Source organism: Lissotriton vulgaris, chromosome 7, assembly GCF_964263255.1.
Source record: "Lissotriton vulgaris chromosome 7, aLisVul1.2, whole genome shotgun sequence".
NCBI lineage: Eukaryota > Metazoa > Chordata > Amphibia > Caudata > Salamandridae > Lissotriton > Lissotriton vulgaris.
This window is the reverse complement of record NC_141695.1, coordinates 697,562,932-697,586,369: the sequence shown is the minus strand read 5'-3', so window position 1 is coordinate 697,586,369 and position 23,438 is coordinate 697,562,932. Positions and strand designations below refer to the sequence as shown.

General features: G+C 49.7%; 1 protein-coding gene across 1 annotated transcript in view; it reads left to right on the top strand.

The window, feature by feature from the left end:
- NOL11 (nucleolar protein 11) overlaps positions 1 to 23,438 on the top strand; it is a 423,141-nt gene that overhangs the window by 227,102 nt on the left and 172,601 nt on the right. Inside the window, exons 11-12 of the mRNA XM_086930931.1 lie at positions 20,174 to 20,251; positions 20,342 to 20,526. Of these exons, the coding sequence (XP_086787057.1) occupies positions 20,174 to 20,251; positions 20,342 to 20,526 (263 nt within the window). The remainder of the gene's footprint in view (positions 1 to 20,173; positions 20,252 to 20,341; positions 20,527 to 23,438) is intronic.

Genomic DNA, 23,438 nt, shown 5'->3' with positions numbered 1-23,438 from the left:
GGAGCTGCCCCAGTTATAGGGCTGGTGTGCTTTGATGTCCGGACCCTCGCACTTGGAGGTCGGGAGGTCCGGGATGAGGGAGTCCAGACACCCAGCAGGGGGGTGGAGCCAGTGCCCGGGGAGGCGATGGGCGAGCGGCACTTGGCGGGGGAGAGCCATCGACACCTCTTTCTCCCATTGACTTGCCAAGTAGCCCGCTCACCTCCTGGGTGGATGGTGGTGCCGGGATGTCTGAGGCCTGGCCAGGCCCAGGGTTGAGGTCGGCCGGGGGCCAGGTGGCCACGTGGCCACGTGGTGGAGTGTCCAAGATGGCGCCCCAGGATGGGCGCGTAGGCTGGCAGTGGATCGGACCCACGAGGTTGACATGCTCGAGGGCAGGGGTCCCTGAGGGGACGGAGGACGTGCAAGGGTGGTGTGTGGTACCTGCGGGACCGGCTCAGGCCGGGTCGGGCCGGGGGAGAGCGGCCTTTCATGTGGCCTGTCCAACATGCGTCCCCCCCAGCTGAAGGCGGGGAGAGTTACCCTTCCTCTTGGGGACTCTCCTCGTCGAGGCGGAAGAACCGGGACAGGCCATCCGCGTTGGCGTGATCTGGCCCAGGCCGGTGTTCGACTGTGAAGTCCATACCTTGTAGGGAGATGGACCAGCGTAGTAACTTCGGGTTTTCCCCCCGCATCTGCATCAGCCACTGCAGGGGTCGGTGATCGGTCTGTACCCGAAAGTGTGTGCCAAAAAGGTAGGGCCGGAGCTTCTTGAGGGCCCATACCACAGCGAAGGCCTCCCGCTCTATGGTGCTCCAGCGCTGTTCTCGTGGTAGGAGTCGTCTGCTAATGAAGGCCACCGGTTGATCAAGGCCTTCGGTGTTCACTTGAGACAGGACTGCCCCAATGCCATGGTCGGAGGCATCCGTCTGGACGACAAACTCCCGGCTGTAGTCGGGGGCCTGGAGCACAGGGGCGGAACACATGGCGGCTTTCAATTGTTCAAAGGCAGCTTGACACTCTGGGGTCCAGTTGACTTTCTTTGGCTGGTTTTTCGACGTGAGTTCTGTGAGGGGTCCTACTATAGTACCATAGTCTTTCACGAACCTTCGGTAGTAGCCTGTGAGGCCCAGGAAGGCTCGTACCTCAGTCTGTGTGATGGGGGGCTGCCAGGACTGGATGACGGCAATTTTTAGCTGCAGAGGGGCCACCAGGCCGCTTCCCACCTGGTGCCCGAGGTAGGTTACAGACCCTTGTCCAATTTGACATTTGCTGGCCTTGATTGTGAGGCCAGCCCGCTGTAGGGCTTGCAGCACTGCTCGGAGGTGGTGGAGGTGCTCGGACCAATGGTGGCTGTACACAGCGATGTCGTCTAGGTAGGCGGCGCTGAATCCTTCGAGCCCCGCCAGGACCTGATTGACGAGCCGTTGGAATGTCGCTGGGGCGTTCTTCATGCCGAAGGGCATGACTGTGAAATGGTAATGGCCATCGGGTGTGGAAAAGGCAGAACGTTCTTGCGCCCGGGGTGTGAGGCCGATCTGCCAGTAGCCCGCCGTCAGGTCGAAGATACTGAGGTAGCGGGCAGCTCCCATGCGGTCGATCAGTTCATCTGCCCGAGGGATGGGATGTGCGTCTGTTCGGGTGACCGCGTTCAAGCCCCGGTAGTCGACGCAGAACCGAAGATCTGGGGTGGTGCCGGGGGCAGCTGCTTTGGGGACCAGTACTACCGGGCTGGCCCAGGGGCTGTCTGAAGCCTCGATGACCCCGAGTGTGAGCATCTTGGCTACTTCTTCCTGGATGCAGGCCCGTACCCGATCTGGCACGCGGTAGGCCCGGTGGCGGATAGGGGGGCTGTCCCCTGTGTCTACATCGTGCACACACCAGGAAGTGACACCTGGGGTGAGGGAGAACAGGCTGGCGAACTGTGATAGGAGAGCTTGACATTCCTGACGTTGCTCTCCGGTGAGGGTCTCCGAGAGTCGGACCCCATCCACGGAGCCGTCTTGCTCCCGAGTCCGTAGGAGGTCAGGGAGGGGCTCGGAGTCTTCTTCAGCCCCAGTGTCTGTGGCCATCAGGAGGCTGAGTTCTGTACGCACGAAGTGGGGCTTTAGTCTGTTAGCGTGGAGGACCCGGAGTGGGTTCCGGGAGGATTCCATGTCGATGAGATAGGTGGCAGGGCCCTTGCGCTCGATTACTTTGAAGGGCCCCGTCCATTTGTCTTGTAGGGCGCATGGCTCGGTGGGGGACATCACCCATACCTGTTGTCCAGGTTCAAATTCAATGGATGAGGCATTTCGGTCATACCACTTTTTCATGTCCTCTTGACTGGCCTCTAGGTTGGCTTTTGCCAGTTCCCGGAACCGCCGGGTCTGGTTGCGGAGGGTTAAGAGATACCGGAAGACATCTGGAGGGTTCTTTAACGGAGGCATCTCCCAGCCTTCTTTGACTAGGCTGAGCGGCCCTCGCACTGGGTGTCCATATAGCAGTTCAAATGGGCTGAAGCCCAGGGACTTCTGGGGGACCTCTCGATAAGCGAAGAGGAGGCACGGCAGCAGCACATCCCACTGGCGACGGAGGGGCTCTTCCAACCCCTCGATCATCCCTTTAGCGTGCGGTTGAACCGCTCAACGAGTCCGTTCCCTTGAGGGTGATAGGGGGTCGTGAATTGGTAGGTGACCCCGCACTGTTGCCAGAGGGATTTCATGTATTTAGAAATAAAGTTCGTGCCTCTGTCGCTGACGACTTCTCGGGGGAAGCCCACACGGGAGAAGATCCCCATCAGCGCCCGGCCGACTACCGGGGCGGTCACAGTCCGCAGAGGGACAGCCTCAGGGTAGCGGGTGGCGTGGTCCACCAGCACCAAGATGAATCGATGGCCTTGTTTTGTACGCGGGTCCAGGGGCCCCACAATGTCTATTCCGACTCTCTCAAACGGGGTAGTGACCACGGGAAAAGGTTGTAGGGGGGCTTTTAGTTTGCGGCCGCTCTTTCCACTGGCTTGGCACGTGGGGCAAGATCGGCAATGCTGGTGCACATCGTTCCTCATTTTGGGCCAGAAGAAGTGGGTCACTAGGCGACTGTAGGTTTTATCTTGTCCCAGGTGTCCTGCCAGGGGGACATCGTGGGCCAGGTTTAACAGAAAGTCTCTAAAACGGAGGGGCACCACTAATACTCGGTTGCTCCCCAGCTCGGCGATTCTTTGCTCGCTGTACAGCAGATCATTGTCCCAGTAGACCCAATGAGTTCCGGAGGTATCCCCTGCGCTTTGGGCGAGCGCTTGCTGGCGGAGTCCCTCGAGGGAGGGACAGGTCTTCTGTTCTTGGCGAAATTGTTCTTGCGTGGGCCCCCCCTCTTGAGGCCACTGGTCGAGGTTAGCGAGGTCGGAAGGTTGAGCTGGTTCGGGGGGGATGTCACGGTCGGTGTTTTCGGCTGGGGCGACCGGAGGCGGTGGCGCCGGCCATTCGGGTTCTTCTGGGCGGTGGTTGGCACGGGCGGCCATGGACCGGGTGGTGACGCACGCCCAGTCCGGGACGCATAACATCCCCAGGTGTTCTCTTCGCTCCACGGCTGCCCACGGAGAGCTTTCAAGGTCATTTCCCAGGAGGCAGTCTACGGGGGCATCGTCTCGGACCGTTACTTTCAACATGCCGGAGACCCCTCCCCATTCGAAAGGGACGCAGGCCATCCGACACAGACTTTCCGAGTTATCGGCTGATCGTACAGGGCAGAGAATGTTCGGTAGATACTGTTCTGGGGTCACCAGGTGACAGCGGACGGCTGTTACACTGGCCCCGGTGTCACGAAGGGCTTCGGCCCGGCGTCCATTGATGCTCACCCACTGGCTGTACTTCTGGGTGTTAGCGGGTAGGGGGACCCGCGGGACCATGTCTTTCCCCCCTAAGCATGCTAGAGCCATGGCGGCTGGCTCCCACTCTTGTTGCTCTTGTTCGTATTCTTCCTGCTCCTCGGAGATCTGTTCTTCCCCTAGGGCTGCAGCGGCCACTTGGCGGGGTCTTGGGCTCTGGTACTGCGGGCAGTTTGGGTCGTTGGCATAGTGGCCGACTCGTTGACATCGGTGACACGTGACATTGGCTCTGTACCCCGGTCGCGCCGGGGTGCTGCCCCGGTTGGCCGGGGGGGTGGTGCTGGTAGCGGGGGTGACCGGAGCGTTGTCTCTTCCTCGTCCTTGGCCCCCTCCTCCTCCTCTGGGTCGGTGCTGACCATTGTTGTTCCGGTTCTGTTCGTAGGACCCATTCCGGCCCACTCTGGTGATCTCCCACCGGTCAGCTTCGGCTGCGAGCTGCCGGGGATCCGTTAACTTGCTGTCGAGGAGGTGCTGGCGGAGTTCAATAAAGCAATTGTTCGACAGGTGCTCCCATACTATCAGATTGAACAGTTGTTCGTAGGTCGTGACGTTGCTTCCTCTGATCCAGCCCTCGAAGGCTCGGCTAAAGTATGTTACATAGTCCACCCAAGTTGTACCCGGGATGCGGGTGCAGTCTCGGAACCTCTGACGGTACATCTCGGGTGTGAGGCCATAGCGGGTGAGGAGTGCCGCTTTCATATGGTCATAGGAGGTCATCTGGTGGTCCGGGAGCTGTAGCAGGGTGTCGCGGCCCTCATTGAGGAATCTCCCCCATAGACCGGCTCCCCAGTCGCTTCTATCGATCCGGTGTGCAGTCATAGCGATTTCATAGGCCTTAAACCATTGCTGGATGTCGTCCTCTCGGAAATATTCTCGGACCACATCCTTGGGGATGTGTACCTTTTTCTCTGTGGTCCCTGAGGTGTGGGGTCGCTCGGGCACCCCTGCTTCTTTATTCTGCTTGCGCAGGTTGATCTCGGCTAGGTTCCGTTCGTGTTCGTACGCCAGTTTTTTTTCCTCGAGCTCCCTTTGTCTTTGTTTCTCCTCTCTTTCTTCTCGGAGACGCAGGTGCTCTAAGTTGATTTTTTGTTCGGCCAACTTAAGTTCAACGTCCATTTTGAGTCGGGCCATTTCCAGCTCGTGTAGTCGGGTTCTTTCTCTTTCCTGGATCTCGTCTTGCGAGAGACCCGTTCTTTGCCCTTCAGGGGCCGTGGTGGTTTTTTCTGCGGTGCTTTGCTCGGGGGTTCCGGCAGCCCCAGTCTCTGCCCAAGATTCTAGGGCATGCTTAAAATCGTCCTTGGTGCTTAGTCCGGTGGTAGCGATACCTAGTTCGATGCAGAATTGTTTTAGTTCACGATGGCTGTACTCCTCCAATTTCTCCATTTGGAATTTCTCGGTTGATCCGCTTTCTTTAGTTGTCATTGTGATTTCGTCGTGGGGTGAGCTACTCTCTGTACGTTTACGCGGTGATTCGGATCGCGCCGCTGGCCACCAATGTTAGACGGACCGGGAGGGTCGGCCGAGACTACGGGGAGAGGTCTCCGGGGAGAGCCGTCTCCAACGACTGTACAGACGAGTAACTTCCCCCCCACAGACGGACACCACACAAGGTTGAAGGTTAACGAGACTTTATATGCAATTCTTAGGTTACGATGATATGATACAAGGAGGTCTGGACTCAGGGGTCCCCTCGATTCTAGTCTCTGGTTTGGGGAAAGGGTAGCGGGACAGTCTTGTTACCAATGAGTGAAAAATAGCTCTCAATCCTCGAGCTCGGCGTTCTAGATGATCGGGCCGCGGCGGAGCCAGGCAGGTCCCGAGATGGACGAAGGAAAACGACGGTCCGCGGCGGAGCCTGCAGGTCCCGGTGAAGATGACGGTTACAACGGTCCGCGGCCACGCCAGCAGGTCCCGACGACGATGAAGGTGATGAAGGTTGCGAAGGCTGTGGCAGCGCCAACAGGCAGGACGATGGTGCACAGGACAGAGCTATGGCAGCGCCAGTAGTCCGTCTAGGATGAGTTCCTCTTTACGTCTCTCGACTCCAAGATACAACTGCCTTCCTGCTCTGGAGCTGCCCCAGTTATAGGGCTGGTGTGCTTTGATGTCCGGACCCTCGCACTTGGAGGTCGGGAGGTCCGGGATGAGGGAGTCCAGACACCCAGCAGGGGGGTGGAGCCAGTGCCCGGGGAGGCGATGGGCGAGCGGCACTTGGCGGGGGAGAGCCATCGACACCTCTTTCTCCCATTGACTTGCCAAGTAGCCCGCTCACCTCCTGGGTGGATGGTGGTGCCGGGATGTCTGAGGCCTGGCCAGGCCCAGGGTTGAGGTCGGCCGGGGGCCAGGTGGCCACGTGGTGGAGTGTCCAAGATGGTGCCCCAGGATGGGCGCGTAGGCTGGCAGTGGATCGGACCCACGAGGTTGACATGCTCGAGGGCAGGGGTCCCTGAGGGGACGGAGGACGTGCAAGGGTGGTGTGTGGTACCTGCGGGACCGGCTCAGGCCGGGTCGGGCCGGGGGAGAGCGGCCTTTCATGTGGCCTGTCCAACAGAAGGGGTCACAAGGGCAAAGAACTGCAGTTGCTCCAAGAGGAAGCTCAAGAACTGCTCCTCAAAGAGGCCATAGAATATGTCCCGCACAGAGAACGGAACAAGGGGGTGTAATCAAACTACTTCCTAGTACCAAAGGCGGACAAAAGCCTAAGACCCATTCTGGACCTACGGTTCCTGAACACCTACGTAAAAACTCAAAAGTTCAAGATGACTTCCCTGCAAGAGGTCATCCCACAAATAAGGCCCGGGGACTACTTGTCCACCATAGACCTAAAAGACGCATACCTGCACATCCCCATGAACAGGAAACACAAACACATCTTAAGATTCAAGGTGAACGAAGACCACTACCAGTTCACAACCCTGGCTTTCGGACTCAAGTCAGCGCCAAGGGTCTTTACCAAATGCCTCGCGGTGGTGGCCGCACACCTACGAAGGAAGGGTATACATGTGTACCCCTACCTGGACGACTGGCTCGTGAAAGCAAGCTCTTACACGAGGTGCAAAGCTCACGCAGAACAGGTCACAAGAACGCTCACGAACCTGGGCTTCTCCATCCACTCGAGAAAGTGCTCCATGGACCCAGAACAAGTGAAAATCTTCCTGGGAGCCCTGATCAACACGGTCGAATGCAGAGTGACACCCAGCGAGAAGAGAACACTCAGCCTGCTGAGGGAGAAACGTCACTACCAGAAGGGGCAAGTTCTGACAGTGAGGACGGTGAGCAAGATCTTGGGGATGATGGCGTCATGCATCCACCTGGTCCCCAATGTTCGGCTAAAGATGAGACCACTACAGGAGTGGCTGCAACAGAAATGGTCACAAGCAGAAGGAAGTTGGGAAGATCTAGTGGTTGTTACGCACAATGTGCAGGAGGAGATGAAATGGTGGACGAAGGAGAATATAACGATGGGGAAACCTCTAACGCCACCGGACCCAACTGTGACCATCACCACAGACGCATCCCAGAAAGGATGGGGTGCACACATGAACAGGCTCAGAGTGAGGGGTCTGTGGAACCCAGGAGATGCAGTCAAGCACATCAACTACCTGGAACTGAAAACTGTGTTGCTGGCCCTCAAGGCCTTCCAAAAGCACCTTTACAACAAAAGGGTGATGATACAGACAGACAACACCACAACGATTTTTTACATCAACAAGCAAGGGGGGACTCAGTCATTCCCCCTGTCGAGCTTGGCTCAAGAAATATGGAGATGGGCGATCCCACTCAGGATAGACCTGCTTGCCATACACCTGCCAGGGAAGGACCATGTGGAAGCGGATTGGCTCAGCAGGCAAGCATCGGTGTCCCACGAATGGGAACTGAACAACCAGGAGACAGAGAATCTGTTCAGGAGGTGGGGCACACCAACAATAGACCTGTTTGCAACACGCCAGAATGCAAAATGCCAACACTTTGCATCGAGGGAACAGGAACCCATGTCCCATGGGAATGCCCTATGGATAAGCTGGTCAAAGAAATTTGCCTACGCTTTTCCACCGACGCCACTGATCCCCAGAGTCCTAAACAAGTGCAGGTCGAGCAACATGACTCTCATCCTGGTGGCTCCCCAATGGGCGAGGCAGACTTGGTACTCTCAGATTATGGAGATGTCGCAGGGCAGAGCACACCAGTTCCCAAAAAGAAGAGACCTTCTCTCCATGGAAGGGGGACAAGTTCTACACCCAGAACCAGAAAGCCTCAGCCTGTCAGCGTGGCTCCTGAGGACTTAGAGTTCGCACATCTAAAACTACCAGAGAGCACACTGCGGGTGCTGAGAGAAGCAAGGAGACCCAGCACGCGGAAGTGCTATGGGGAGAAATGGAAGAGGTTCACACAGTGGTGCCATAGGAAAAACCTGGAGAGAAAACTGACTATAGAGTCTACAGTACTTAGATACCTCACGCACCTGATCAAAGCTAAACTAAGCTCGTCCTCACTGAGGGTTCACCTGGCAGCGATTGTGGCATACACAAGAGGAGAAACGGGAAGAAGTTTCTTCACTTCCAGAGTAGTTAAAAGGTTCTTGGAAGGAGCGAAGAGAATAGCGCCACCCAAGAGGATGCCGCCGCCGGCATGGAACTTGAACGTGGTACTGACGGAACTCATGAAGCCACCGTTTGAACCCATCCATAAAGCGTCACTACAAATGCTGACAATGAAGACAGCCTTTCTAGTAGCAATAACATCGCTACGCAGAGTGAGCGAGCTACAAGCTTTGACGCTGCAAGAACCGTACATACAAATACACAGTGACAGGGTCGTGATGAGGACAGACCCGCATTTCATGCCCAAGGTAGTATCTAAATTCCACATGAACCAAAGTATCCAGATACCTAGCTTCTTCCAGAAGCCCACGTCAAACGCGGAGAGGGCGCTCCACACCCTGGACGCAAGGGGGGCAGTAATGCACTATATAGAAAGGACGAAAGAACACAGGAAGACGAAACAATTCTTTGTGTCCTTCGTAAGGAGTCTCCTGGGTAGACCAGTGACTAAGAACACCATAGCAAGATGGATTGCCAAAACAATACAGCTCTGCCACATGCAAGCTGGTGAAGAGCTCACGGAGGGGCCACGAGCCCACTCAACCAGAAAGAAAGGGGCAACGAACGCCTTCCTGGCAAACACGCCCATCCAAGACATATGCCTGGCGGCAACATGGGCTTCAGTGCACACTTTCACTAAACACTATTGCGTAGATGTGCAGATGAACAAGGAAGCACAAGTGGGCCAAAGAGTGCTTCAACATATCTTTAACAACCAACGCTCATCTTCCACCCAGCCGCCACAGAAGTGACAAAACCGCTACGAAATCTATGCACAGCATAGTGAATCCAGAAAGATTCACGCTGCAAAACGAATAGTTTCTTACCTGTCGGTGTAGTTTTGCAGCTTGAAGATCTTTCTGGATTCACTAGCGAACCCACCCACCTCCGCCAGAAAGATGAGGCTGGAGAAGATGGAAGGACATAGAGTAAGATAGGAACGTTTAACAAGACAAATATACGTGAAGAAGTTTACGTTGAAGGTAAGTTTAATACACATAGCCATGGATTCACCACAAAAAAGAAAAGAAAAAAGAATCAGAAGATGGCGCCCAAGGGTGGGAGCTTCCGCAGGAAGCGTGCCGACGTCACGAAGGTGCACCAAATGGTGGGACGTCGACGCCCACCTGGGCTACAAAAAAAAAAGAGAGAAAAAATACTACGAATCCGGACCCAACCACCAGATCATGGAATAATGCACAGCATAGTGAATCCAGAAAGATCTTCAAGCTGCAAAACTACACCGACAGGTAAGAAACTATTCGTTACTGAACACGATATAGCACATTAGCTGCTGTAGGGTATTAGGATGGATTGGTTGTATACACTTGTCTGCAATATGCCACTGTGAAGGAAACTGGCTCTATATACTACACCAAAATGAGGTTTAGTGTGTTTAGAGTCCAAGTGACCCCAGAGGTAGGCAGAGATTAAAGTTAGATAGAACCTTACTCTCTATTTGTGGTAGAGTGGTTGAGCAGTAAGGCAGTATCAGGGGACCGTGTTAAGCATTTGATGTACACACTCAGTCAGCAAATGAATTCACACACTGAAGGACTTACCTCTAGACCAATTGTTGTTATATAAAAAAAATATACTGTTTTATTTTTAGAACCAAGCAAGCCTAGCACAGGTAAGAATGAAATAATTTACAGTAATAAGTTGCTGAATGTAGAACAGTTTGAAAATGCAATAGGGCTTGTACTTTGATTTACAGGGGATGCAGTAGGTTGCAATAAGAAAATACAGTACATTGAAATGAATAGGCTTTTTCAGTAAATTACAGGTACAGGTAAATTACAGGTAAGTTACTTTTTACGTTACTTTTCTAACTCCGTGCTGGATACCTAGATTATGCACTGGGACATTTCCTGCAAACAGGTAAGTAAGTACGTTTTGGTTATTCGTGCGATTTTTAAAGAATATTTTTAGATTTCAAAACTCTACACTTTGGGAAGAAAATTGTCAATGTTATCCTATGGAGGAAAACCAGTTTATCAGTTCACAGGTAAGTTATCGACTGTGAGAGTTAAGGTTCTGGGGTCTGCCAGGGTCAGTGATGCACTCTTGTTACACCCTCAGCAGCACTAGGGCGGCTTGGTGCAGAGTGTTGAGGCCCAATGTTATCCAATGGGGATAGGGAGCCACCGGTTGGTGGTTGCTGGCAAGCGGGCCACTGGGTTGTGGGAGCAAAGCTCATAGGGGTTAGGTCCGGGCAAATGGCGAAACAAAGTAACACAAAAGGTGCACCCTCAGCGGCACTGAGGCGGCCGGGTGCAGAGTGCTGTTTCGACATCGGGCACCCTTTTTTCAATGGCGAACCTCTGGTTTGCAAAAGCACTGCAGGGAGGGAGACGAAGGACTTCTGGGTGTGACCACCACTTCAAGAGGTAAGTTGGGAGGTTACGGGTTGGTTAGGCACCGTTGGTTTGGGCACACTAGGCCGTGGGGCGTCGGGTGCAGGGGTGCCTTTAGGGTTCGGATCTTCTTACCAGCTCCTGGTCGCGGTTAGGGGGACCTTCTGGATTTAGACTGCAGGCGTTGACTGGAGGTTTGAGAGGTGGAGTTGGCAGAGGTGGGAACACCTCTTTCCCTCATTGGTTTTTCACGCCGGTTGTGGGGGGTAGAACCAGTGGGGACCAGTTGCTGAAAGCAGCAAATGGTATGAGGAGGCTCACAAAGGCGGCATGCCTTTGAAGCTTCCCCTTCGTGAACCCTGCCAATCCTAGGGGAGGAGGCTTGGCACCTCGTCCCAGGATGTGCACTGTTTCAGGCCCCGAGAGCAGCAGGCTCTCGACACAGGGGTTCAGAAACATGTCTGTTGGTGGCAGCCTAAGCCGCCACTCAGTCGGGTCACTAGAAGTTGGTTGAGTTTCAGGGGGCATCAGAAAGATGCCCTCTGTTGTGCATTTTACATTAAATCCCACACTGGCATCAGCGTGGGTTTAATGTGCTGAGAAGTTTGATATCAAACTTGTCAGTCTTCAGTGTAGCCATTATGGTGCTGTGAAGTCCATAATGACAATCTCCAAGCACCATATACTCTTAATGGCAGCACTGCACTTACAATGCCCATGAATGGACTTGAGCACTGTAGGGGTACAGGGCTCATGCACCTGTACCCTCACCACTGGCATAGTGCGCCCAGCTAGAGGGGTGATTGATGTATGCCAGGGCAGTGGTTTGTAGGCATGGCACACAGGTATGTGTGACATGTCGACTCTTCACTTTGTTCTGCACCAAGACACGCAGCCTGCAAAGGCAGTGAGTGTGTGTCTGTAAGGGTGGCACAATAAGTGATGCAGCCCTTAGAGGCCTTCTCTGGTCACAGTGTCCATGCTACCCGTGGTAGCATTTACCAGGGGCTGACCTGTGGCAAGAGATGCCAATTGAGTTTAAGCATCAATGCAATTTTAGGGAGGGAACATAGGCCCTGGGTACCTGATTAGCAGGAGCCCAGGGCACACTCAGTCAAAAAACATCAGCAATTAAGCAAGAAGTGGGGGCATGCTATGCAGAAAGAGGACACTTTCTCACAGGAGTTTATAGGTGAGGCTGCGAGATAGAACGGAAGAGGTTGCAAGAGGAATTTGCTCTCTGCTAACCAGGTTGTCAGTGCCTGTATTCTTTCCCAAAACTACCTTCGTTTCCACAATTGGCACACCTCTGGTCCACATATAAGCCCCTTGCACCAAGGGCACTGTGGCCAGAGAAGGTCTCTAAGGGCTACAGCATGTATTATGCCGCCTTAAGAGACACCCTCACCTGAACATGTAAGCAGGTAAGAAAAATGTTGTTTTAATTTACCACTCCTAGTGGGGTTCTTCATCGGGGATCCGTAAACAAAAATAAGTTTTAAAAAATTATAAAAAAGGCACTCATGCTAGTCAACTGGTGCTCACATGGATGATAATACCTATACATGCCTACTGAATATCTTGGCACCAGTGCATCATGTCACATTTGCACACATTGCATCAGGATGCAATTTTTCTTTCTTTCATTAGGAAGGAATCTGCTTTTCACTAATGCTGTGCAGGTTAACCCAAAGGTGAGCCCTGTTGGCATTGCCAACGCTTGTCCTTACCACTTATTTATAAAAAAGAGATGATGCAGCCAGCATAACTGGGTAATTGGATTTAGAAGGAAGGGGTGACCATTATGGGGTGTGGGTCAGGCTAGGGAGTTCCAGAAGATAAGGGGTGGAGGAAAGAGAAGCATGAGGGAGAGGTGTTTTTGAAGGTTTTAATGTTTACCTTTATAAAATGCAAATGAAAACCTATTTAAACCTAAGAAAGATAACACTAAAGTCTTACAAAATATTAATCTGCAAAGCAAATGATTCATGTGTTATTTTCTAAAATACACCAGGCTCTACCATAAGTTGAAGCCATTTTCAGGCTTTCTACCCTTCATCCCTGAAATCCTTAAGGAAATAGCCTCAAAACATACCTCTTCATCTCATGCAACATGATGAAACAGTACACTTAGTAGTACCTAATGACCAGTATAGCCCAACTAGCAGATACAACCTGCTTCTGTTTACTACTTGACATTAGTGCCACTTTGTTCATGATAGACTACCCAGGCCTGTGAAGGCACTTAGTGAGTAGCAGGAGCCTTTTACTTATCACACTAATTCCCAGGGTTTGTTTTTCACCAAAAGTGGTTTAGTTTCCTTCTTAGTTGCACAGAGCCCAGCCAATCCCAATCAAATGCAGATTGCAGTAGAAGTGCTATCTGTAATAACGTGGCTCTGTTTATACTGGACCAAAGTAAGGTACAGTGTGCACAGAGTCCACAGTACCCAGAGGTTTGGCAGAGGCTAAAGTAAGATATAACCTTACTCTCTAAAGTGGTAGCTAGGTCGAGCAGTAAGGCAGTATCAGAGGACAGTGTAAAGCATGTGTTGTACACGCTCAGTCAGTAAATGGTCTCACACACCCAAGAACTGAACTATAGGCCAATTGTTTTGTATCAAAATATATAGTTGTTTTATTTTAGAACCAACAAGGTATCAAAATATACTTTGTCAGAATGAGTTACTTTTGTTCAATACTTTTCAAATCGGCAATAGACTTTTTGATTACAATAGTTACAGTTGTTGCAATAGGCAAAACAATTTCAAACACAATGCAACATTGTGCTCAATTGGAATTTCTAGTTAAATGCAAATAGTTACTTTATAGATTACTTTTCTAACCACAGGACTGGATCCTAGATTCTGTCCTGGGACATCTCCTGTAAACAGTTAGGTAAAAGCTTTTTGGTTACAGTAGTGATTTTTAAGGAATATTATTGTATTTTAAAAGTTGACACTCTAACCCTACCTCCATCTCCTTAGGAGTTCCGCATGGATCCATCCTCTCTCCCACTCTCTTTAACCTTTTCATGGAACCCCTCACACTCCTTCTCAAACAAGCCGGGATTAACTACCATCTCTATGCTGACGACACCCAACTCTATTATAAGATTAAAACTCATGCTGACATCCTTCAACTCAACAAGATCCAATCCTGGTTCCACAGTAACCACCTCAAACTCAACCCTAAAAAAACTGAAATCATTCTTTTTTCCCCTAAAAATAACCAGCTCCCCATTCAGAAGTGGATCTCTGACCTTAACGCCCTCAACTGCTCCTTATCTTTATTCTCCTCAGTCAAATCTCTAGGGATCTCCCTTGACAACCTCCTAACCCTCAAGGTACACATTAATAATTCTGCCAAAGGAGCCCTCTTTACTCTCCGCCACCTTAAGAAAATCAAGCCCTTCATCCCGATCGATGATTTCAAACTAGCAGTCCAATCCCTTGTTCTTTCTCGCATCGACTATGGCAATGCCATTCTCACCGGAATTCCCAGGATCCACCTAGCACCTCTTAAATCTGTGTTTAACTTTGCAGCTAGGCTTACCGCAGACTGCAAGCGATTCGACCACATATCCCCTGCCCTTAAAACCCTTAAATGGCTCCCCATTGAAGGTAGATCCATTTACAAAACAGCCTGCATTACACACAAAATTCTCCATCAGAATACACCGACCTACCTCGCTAGCAAACTCCCTAAAGCCGGTTGCTCCCGTTCCCTGAGAAGTACTAACACCCTCCTTCTTATCCCCCCCCTTCTAAAAAAGAAAACCACCCAGTCTTGATCCTTTTCTGGCAACGCTCCTTGCATTTAAAATGCCCTTCCAACTGACCTTCGCTGTAACCCTTCCTACTCCAGTTTCAAAAAAGAACTCAAACTACATCTCCTCAATAAATATTGGGGACCCTAATCCATATCTGTTCTCTTCCACTGACTACATCTGTCCGACCCTAGATGCATTCGCCCTCCCTTGTTTTTAGCCTTACTCGCCCTTTCTCCTCGTCACTTCCACCTCCCTGTTTACCACCTTCACTCCTCCTTGCTCCCCCCTTCCCTTGTCCACCCTCAGCCCACATCCCCCTCAACCCCCCCCCCCCCCCCTCATTTCTGCCCCTCCCGCTTCTCTTCCTTACCAACCTAACGGACCACTAACCTCCCTATCCTGACCCTACAATTTTCCGGCTTTTATTATTTTTTTTTCTCAATTTGTGCCTTTTTGATATTTTTGATTTATCACATCTTACACATTTTGTTGTGCTTATTTCCCATATTTATCTTTTTGAAACCTGTCAGGCGGAGACTTTTATGTTTATATACATTGATGCTATGTCTGTCCCCTGTCTTATTGACCTTTCTTGTCTCTAAAATGTAAAGCGCTCTGATACCCCCGGGTCCAGCCAGCGCTATATAAAACCTCAAAAATAAAAATAAATAAATAAATGTTATCCTATGGGAGGAAATTCACTCAGCAGGTAAGTAATGTTATTGTTACTTTTTCGTACTCCGTGTTGGATCCTGGATCCAGCAGCAGTGTATCTCCTGTAAACAATTGAAAGAATGCTTTTAAGTCATATGGGCGATTTGTAAGGAATATTTGTAGTTTTTAAATGTAGACACTTTGAAACTTTTCTTGTTAAAACCAGACAATGGATTCCTATGGAAAGAAATTAAAGTTACTGGTAAGTACGGTTAAAATTGATTTTCAGGTTCAGTGCTGTGCTAAAAAATACAGCACTAGATTCTCTCCTGCTAACAGGTGAGTAAATCGGAATTCGTTGTTAAGCTGATTTTAGATGAATATTAAAGTTTCAAAAAGTTCACACAGAAAAATTTCCAAGTGAAACCAGTCAATGTTACCTTTTTGGAAGAAAGGTGAGTTATCGGCTTTTGGGTAAGTACTCGACTGGCAGAGTTAAGGTTCTGGGCATAGACTCAGGGGTCTCGCAGGGTGAGGTAGGTACAGTTGGTACACCCTCACAGGGACAGCTGGGTGCAGAGGTAGTTGGGCCCAATTTTATCCTATGAGAGGCAGGGGGCCTTCGGTTGGTGGCTGCTGGCAAGCAGGCGACGCGGCTGTGGGAGCAGGGCTCCTGGTCACTTGCTGAGTGCAAATGGGGAAGTAGATTAGGACAAAGGTTGCGCTGCCGGAGGCACTCGGGCGGCTGGGTGCAGGGTGCTTTTGAGCCGTCGGGCACTCAATGTTATTCAATGGAGAACTTGGAAGATGAAGAAAGTCTGCAGGCTCGGGGACTGAGATTCTTCAGGAGCAACCAACACTTCAAGGGGTAAGTTGGGATCTTGGAGGATAGGTAGGCACCCCGGAGTTGGACACAGGGGGCTGTGGGGCGTCGTGTGCAGGGGTCTCTTTTGACGTCGGGTAATCTTGCCCTCTGCTGGTTGCGGTTGGAGGAATCCCTTGTTGTGAGGCTGCAAGCGTTGTCTGGGTCATCGAGGAGTGTCCTTGGGCGCTGCTTTTCCGGTCCCAATGGGACCGGGATGTCCTCAGGGTCTCTGTCCACTCAGGCACAAACCGGGCTCGGCGGGTGCAGAGTATGCTGGATTCCCGGTTTCTGGCTGGCACCAGGGGTTGTTGCTTTTTTAGCTGAACCACTGCTCGTGGGAGTCCCCGTCTTAGTAGAGGCTCAAGGCAGTCAAGTCCTCCGGGGTTTGTAAATGTAAATGTACATATATTTATATAGCGCAAATCACCGACCCGGTATCTAAGAGCTTGCTTAGGGAACCCGTCCTGGTATTCCCCTGTGAGATACCCCAGCAGGGTATCCACAAGGTGAAAGCCAGGCATCCCACCGCGAGGTGCCGTTGTGGAGATTAAGCAAGCTATTGCCCAGAGTCGCAGAGTGTGAACCCATGAATCGAGTAGGCACCGGAGCGAGAATTGTCAAGTCCGTGGACATTTTCGGACTCAAGACCCGCCGAGCCGGGAATTGAACCCTGGTCCCGGGCTGACCTCTGCTTCCAGGTCTGCCTCCTCTAACCAGTGAGCCACACTGGTTGCTGAACACTAAAGGCGCCGGAGTTTCGCAGAGGCAGGTTCAAGGATCAACAGGCCAGTAGGGATGGGGCCAAGTCAGTTGGTATCAAACATCTAACAAGCTGCTCTACCTATTTTTATGTTACAACGCAATTAAGTCATTAAATTAATATGTCACTCAGGCTAAGTCATGTGCTTACACCAAAAAATGTACGAGTCAATTATTGAAATAGCATTTTATTTTTATCTCGCTATTATTCAAAAGACAAAAAATCAATACAGGGATCTATTCTTAACATAATAAAATATATACAACAATGACACTGGCCCTTAAGAAAGGGAATTTTCATGGACCACCTTTCATACAATCTCACATCAGATATACCCATTCAAACCGTGAACCCACACTAAAAATTCATCAAAAATAGTTATAGCTGATTCTGATACAACATCCCCATAAGTGTGCATAGATAGAACAAATGTTTCTTTAATAAAGTAATCCAGTTGCTGATGCACAGTCCACTGCTTCTAGAGTCGTGCTTCAGGTGGTTACAATATATCTTATGAATAATTTATAAACCTAAACTAAATTGGCATTAATTCATTTTACATAAAACAGACAATAAGGTGCCCATGTAAGGGACAGAACAATTAAACGCCGATGCGGGTTTCGGTGTAAGTACCCCCTGTCCAGGGTATCGCCTTCTTTAGGGCATGATGGTACTTTCGTATCAAGAGTTCATGGGGCCTGACAGAGGTTGAAAATCAAACCAGATGAATGAATCAACATGGAGCGTCAAGAACAGAATGAACTGACCAATTAATCTGAAAACTAATGATAGATTAATTCTCCCACTAAGAAAATGTTTATAGAGTAACTGCGAATAAAGTTTTAATCATTGCAACCAACCACTGGTTGGAGCCGTGGGCCTAGAACTGACGAAAATCGGCTGGCCAGGTGGGGAATCTGCGTTTACGTGACTGCTTCAATGCCACAGGTTTTTCATAGACAGTCGAAAAAATCTTAAGGTAAAATAGATCTGGTTTTCCTGTGTCTTTAATGGATAAACCCCTAAGGCAAATGCTAAGTGGCAAAAACAGCTTCAAAGTCCCATTCGGGTGATCAGGTTAGAGGAATACCAGGAGGCAGCCAACTGATAAGGCAATCCTTGAATGCCCACAGATAGACATCAAGTCAGTTGTGAGCAGCTGCACGGCAAATCTTCCGGTTTCTTGATCTTCTGGCTTGTTTTCAGATCTGGATCTGAGGAAGTAAGGTTCAGGGTGCCCCTAAATACAAAGTTTAGGGGCGTTACAGGTAGGGTAAGGGCAGGGACCAATGGGTTCCTGTCCTGGGGTGAGAACACCCCTATCCTGCTCCTCTCCTGTGCGAGGGGTACAGGAGCCTATCTCTGATAGGGCAGGGCTCCCCATCCTCAAGATGGCCAGAGCCCAGAGTTGTGCTTCACCTCGCCTCTCCCACCTGAGTGGTGGAGTTGGCACAGGCTGGCACACCCCCTTTCCTCACTTAGGCTTTCCCGCCAGTCTTCCTGCCAGAGTGGGGATCAGAATCGGTGGGGGCCAGTTGCTGAGTACAGCAAGTGGCCTGGAGAAGCTCACAAAGGCGGCAAAGCTTCCCCTGCCCATCCTGGGGGGAGGAGACCCAGCACCTCGCCCAAGATGTGCATTGTTGCAGGCCCAGGAGAGAGGGCTCTCCACCCAGGGGTCCAGCAACATGTCTGTTGTGTGGCAACCTAGGTAGCCTCTCAGACAAGACGTGGATTGTAGATTAGGTTTCAGGGGGCATCTCTAAGATGCCCTCTGTAGTGCATTTTACTTTCACTTTTCAAAGTGCCTGCTATCAAAGCTTTTCTGGAAGGACTCAAAAGGGTCATTCCACCACGGACCCCACCAGCTCCAGAATGGAACCTCAATGTGGTTCTTACAAGACTGGTGGGTCCTCCCTTTGAGCCACTACATTCCTGCGAACTTCAGTTCTTGACTTGGAAGGTGGCTTTCTTAGTAGCAATTACATCGCTACTGAGAGTTAGTGAGCTGCAGGCCCTCACAATCCAGGAGCCATTCTTCCAGGTTCATGCTAACAGGGTAGTGCTCCGCACTAACCCTAAATTTCTACCCAAGGTTGTGTCTCAGTTCCACATAAACCAAACAATTGAGTTGCCGGTGTTTTTTCAAAATCCTGAGACACTAGCGGAGCGGATGCTCCACACCCTTGACGTCAAAAGGGCCCTAATGTATTACATTGACAGGACCAAGGATTTTAGAAAGACTAAGCAGCTTTTTGTTGCCTTTGCGTCACACCACAAAGGTAACGCTATTTCCAAGGCTGGTATTGCTAGGTGGATCGTGAAATGTATTCAGATCTGTTATGCAAAAGCTAAGCGCACTCTTACAATTCCACCGAGAGCCCACTCCACCAGAAAGTTAGGGGCCTCTATGGCCTTCCTTGGAAACATTCCCTTAGAGGACATATGTAGAGCAGCCACATGGTCTACCACACATACATTTACTAAACATTACTGTGTAGACGTGCACTCTAAACAGCAGGCAGCTGTAGGGCAGGCTGTTCTCAAGACACTTTTCCAAACTGCTGCAGCTGGCACGGGCGGCCGCCGCTAATGGAGGGACTGCTATGTATTCTATGCACAGATATGAATTCAGCAGCCCACATGCCTCGAACTGCAAATGCTACTTACCAGTATGCATCTGTTCTTGGCATGTAGGGCTGCTGACATTCATATCGCCTGCCCTCCTCCCCGGCGCCTGTAGCAGCTGCAGTGTTTACATACATTTCATGGCATGGTCATCACTCACATAGTTCACTCCATCTCGGCCACAATGGCTAAAAACAATCTGGGGATGGAGTCGATGCCCATGCGCACTGTAGTCCAGGGGAGGAGCCACCTATCTCGTGATACTTCGAAGACTCTTCCAGGACAACAATGTGCAATCATCCGGACCCAACACTAGGTGGCGATCTATGCACAGATATGAATGTCAGCAGCCCTACATGCCAAGAACAGATGCATACTGGTAAGTAGCATTTGCATTACTGGGCTATCAAGACATCCCCAATCATTTTACCACATGTGTGCTCCTGGTAGAACACACATTTACTTTTTAACCATTCCAATGACTTAACCCATTAGCATTTGCAAAAAGCTAGTGCTGCCAAACTTGAATGATCCAGTACAGTATAAAAAAATGTGTTAATGAACAAGTGGATGTGTTTCGCCATCATTGGTGATTATTGATTCCAGTCTTTACATGGCATGTTATGTTTGAACACTTTGCTTTTTACTTTTTTTCCACTTATGCCTTTTTATTGAACTGTATTTCATTCACATAGCTCAGAACAAAAAAGAACAGTGTCGTAATTGGAGAGCTACAGAAGACAGGAGTTGACAAACTGCTTTGTGAGTGCAAGGTGAGTAAAAGTCCAGAATGGATTGATCCTAGACTTTGGAACCTAAGTATTTGAGCACAGGTTATCTAATTTTTTCATTTTCCTTTTTAGAGTGCAGATCAGCGTTGTGTCGAAGAGGAGTTAATACGTTTTTTGTCGAGCGAGCCAACACCAGACTATCAGGTCACAATTGGAAAAATCGCTACAGCATTAGTAAGCAGATGTAAGACACAATCCCGCTTTTACCCTCAGAATGTCTTCGTTCAAATGGTGAAAACAAACAGGCTGTCTTACAGGTTTGTGTAGTTACATTATTTTATAATTGTTGAGTATATGTTAACCAAAAAAAGGAACACAGATTTACACATAGCAATGTGAAGTGGTGATCACACCACTTATGATTTATAAGTGCTTATCATATTGAGCATCATTGTGTTAATAACTTGTCAAGTAATTCAGTTTTACAAATTATAAATGATATCCAAATCAACAGTTAACTTTCCATTGCTATAACTATGTATCTGTATGATAAGTTTATTTTTTATTTTTGAGGTACCTGATATAGCTCAGTTTGTTAGTCTGTATATATTAAGATCCTTTTTGTACTCATTCATTTAAAAGGCGTAATTAAAAACAAGAGGATAAGGGTGAGGTTAGCCACTAATACCGCTAATACTGCTATTACAGCTCACATATAATCATGAACTATATAATTCATAGCTTGCAGGGATCTAGGATTGCTACTAGAGGAGTAAATGCTGTGTGTCCAAAGGTAAAATATAAAAGCACTAGTGAGTAATTGGCCACATTTCATTACATTGTTTTTGTAGTCCCCCCCCCCACTCTCTCTCTACAGTCTGTTTGGATAGGGGTCAACCTTGTGAAAATCAGCCCGTTTCCTGCTCCCATAGGAACACTACATCCAAAAGTGCCAGGCTACATCTCTTCTAAATGGTTACCCCAGGGCGCAGACTCTTGGGCATCAATGGCTGGTAACGCAGCAACTCCATAACTCTGATGCTTTCCATGCTCCCTGTAGCAGCTTGACTTCAGATCACCACAAACATCTAGTTGTTACAGCAATCTTAGAAGATCTCAGAAAGGAGTTAAATAGAGACCATGTAGAGCCCTGATCTTAACAGGAATGTGGAATATTAGGCAAGGTGCTGGACGCCTTTGGTTCCTCTCCTCGAAATTTAAGACCTTCCTGCCTCTGTTCTCATGCAAATATCAGATAATAGATTGTTATTTACCACATGGTTTTGCATGGTCACTGGTACTGTTAAGCTTGTACATGTTTTCTTTGATGTCCCTTTTAAGATGTTTTCCACATAAGGTTTTATAATTAAACATTTGACACCCAATTGATTTTCATGTTTCACCTGAGAGAATGTGGTGCCTACCTGGGAGTTTTGAATTATTGGTTGTCACAACCAGTTAAATCCCAATTTGTAGAACACAGACATTATGATGGTTAGGTGCAGTATTAATGTGCTAATTTAAAGATCTCTAGTTGGCAGCACTGAAAAGTGGTCTATGTAGGAAAGTGCCCCATTTTGACATGGTCACCCTACTTTTTGCCTTGTAAATGATGCAATTTTAACAGAAGTGCACTGGGTTCCTGCTGCCTAATTCCCTAGTGCCACATCTTTTCCCCTAAAACGGAGCAACTGTTCCCCCAGTTGGCAACACCTTTTGCACACCTGTAAGTCTCTAGTAAATTATACCCCTGTTACCTAGGGCATTAATTTAAAGAGGATCCCTAAGGGCTATAGCATGTATTTTGCCACTCTAAGGGACCCCTTACCACACTCCTGCAAACTGCCATTGCAGGCTGCATGACATGGTACCAACAAAAGTGAAGACGGGACATGGCATACCACCTGTGGACCATGCCTGCTGACACTTCATGCAATATAAGTAAGTGACCCCTGCAGCAGACCTTACAGCTCTAAGACCGGTTGCAGTATATTACATGTGAGGACATATCTGGATGAGCTGATATGCCCCTGTGATGTCCAAGTCAGTAGTTTCACATTGCTAGTGAACAGGAAAGCCATCTTGAGTGCATGTACTGAGCACCAGTGATTACAAGTTCCCCAGCTACATGATGGCTTTGCTGAAACCAAAGATGTTTGGTATCAAACTTCTCTTATTAATAAGCTCACACTGATTCCATTGTTGGATTTACTAATACATGGTTAGAAGCAACCCCTAAACCTAATAATCCCCTGGCTGACTGGTCCTGTTCAGCCTGCCACCACAGACATGTTTCTGACCTCCTAGAGGTGTGAGCTCCACTCTTAAGGTCAGTAACAATGCCTGTTCTGGCCGGAGATGTTTTTCACCTCCTCCAAACATGATGGCTAGCAATCCGCATATCCAGGCTGAAGGCTTCAATGCCATGCTGCCTTGTATCTGCAACCCTGGCACCCCCCACACATGGGAAATGCCACCCCCTGCCCTGAGCCCTATTTGGCTCCAGAACAGGCGGGAAATGATTTTGCGAAGTAGGCATGGAGCACACCCAGGTCAGTCACACCCCTAAGGTGAGCTGCCTGATGTGCCCCACTCTTGGAAAATACTACCATCTTAGTGATGGCAGATTTTAGAAAACTGGGACAGTGTTCTTCCTACAGGAAGTGGTCATGTACATGGCATAGTGACCCCAAGGGTACGTAGCCCATTGGCTACTCCTCTCCACTCTCAGCACCCCTCAATTTAGTGTTTAGGGGCCTCCCTGAATCCAGAACTGCAGATTCCACTGACTGAAAAGAAGAGGAGGACACTAAAGAGCCGGCCCTTACAAGAACTGAAGACTGCTTTGGACTTTTGGAGTCAAACCCTACCTGCCACACAGAGACTTGACAATTGCAAAGACCCAACTCGTCCTTCAGCTGTGCATCCTCCACAAGCCCCGGAGGGTTGTCAGCACTTCACCCAGCAGCCAGTATCTCCCTTGGAGTAAAGGAGCTATTAGCCTTCAGGCACCAGGTCTACTGAGCAGTAGCCGCCCAGGAGAAGGTCAGCTCACTCAGGGATTTCAGATCTGTTTCCCTACCACGTCTGAAAATACCAGGACCTCCACGGACCCTCCTGTACCAATACCCGGGGTACCAGATCTTTGCCTTTACCAACAATTGTTTAAAAGTCCAGGCTCCAATGACAGCACCAAGACCAGCCGGCAAGGGATGACCGCACCGCAGAG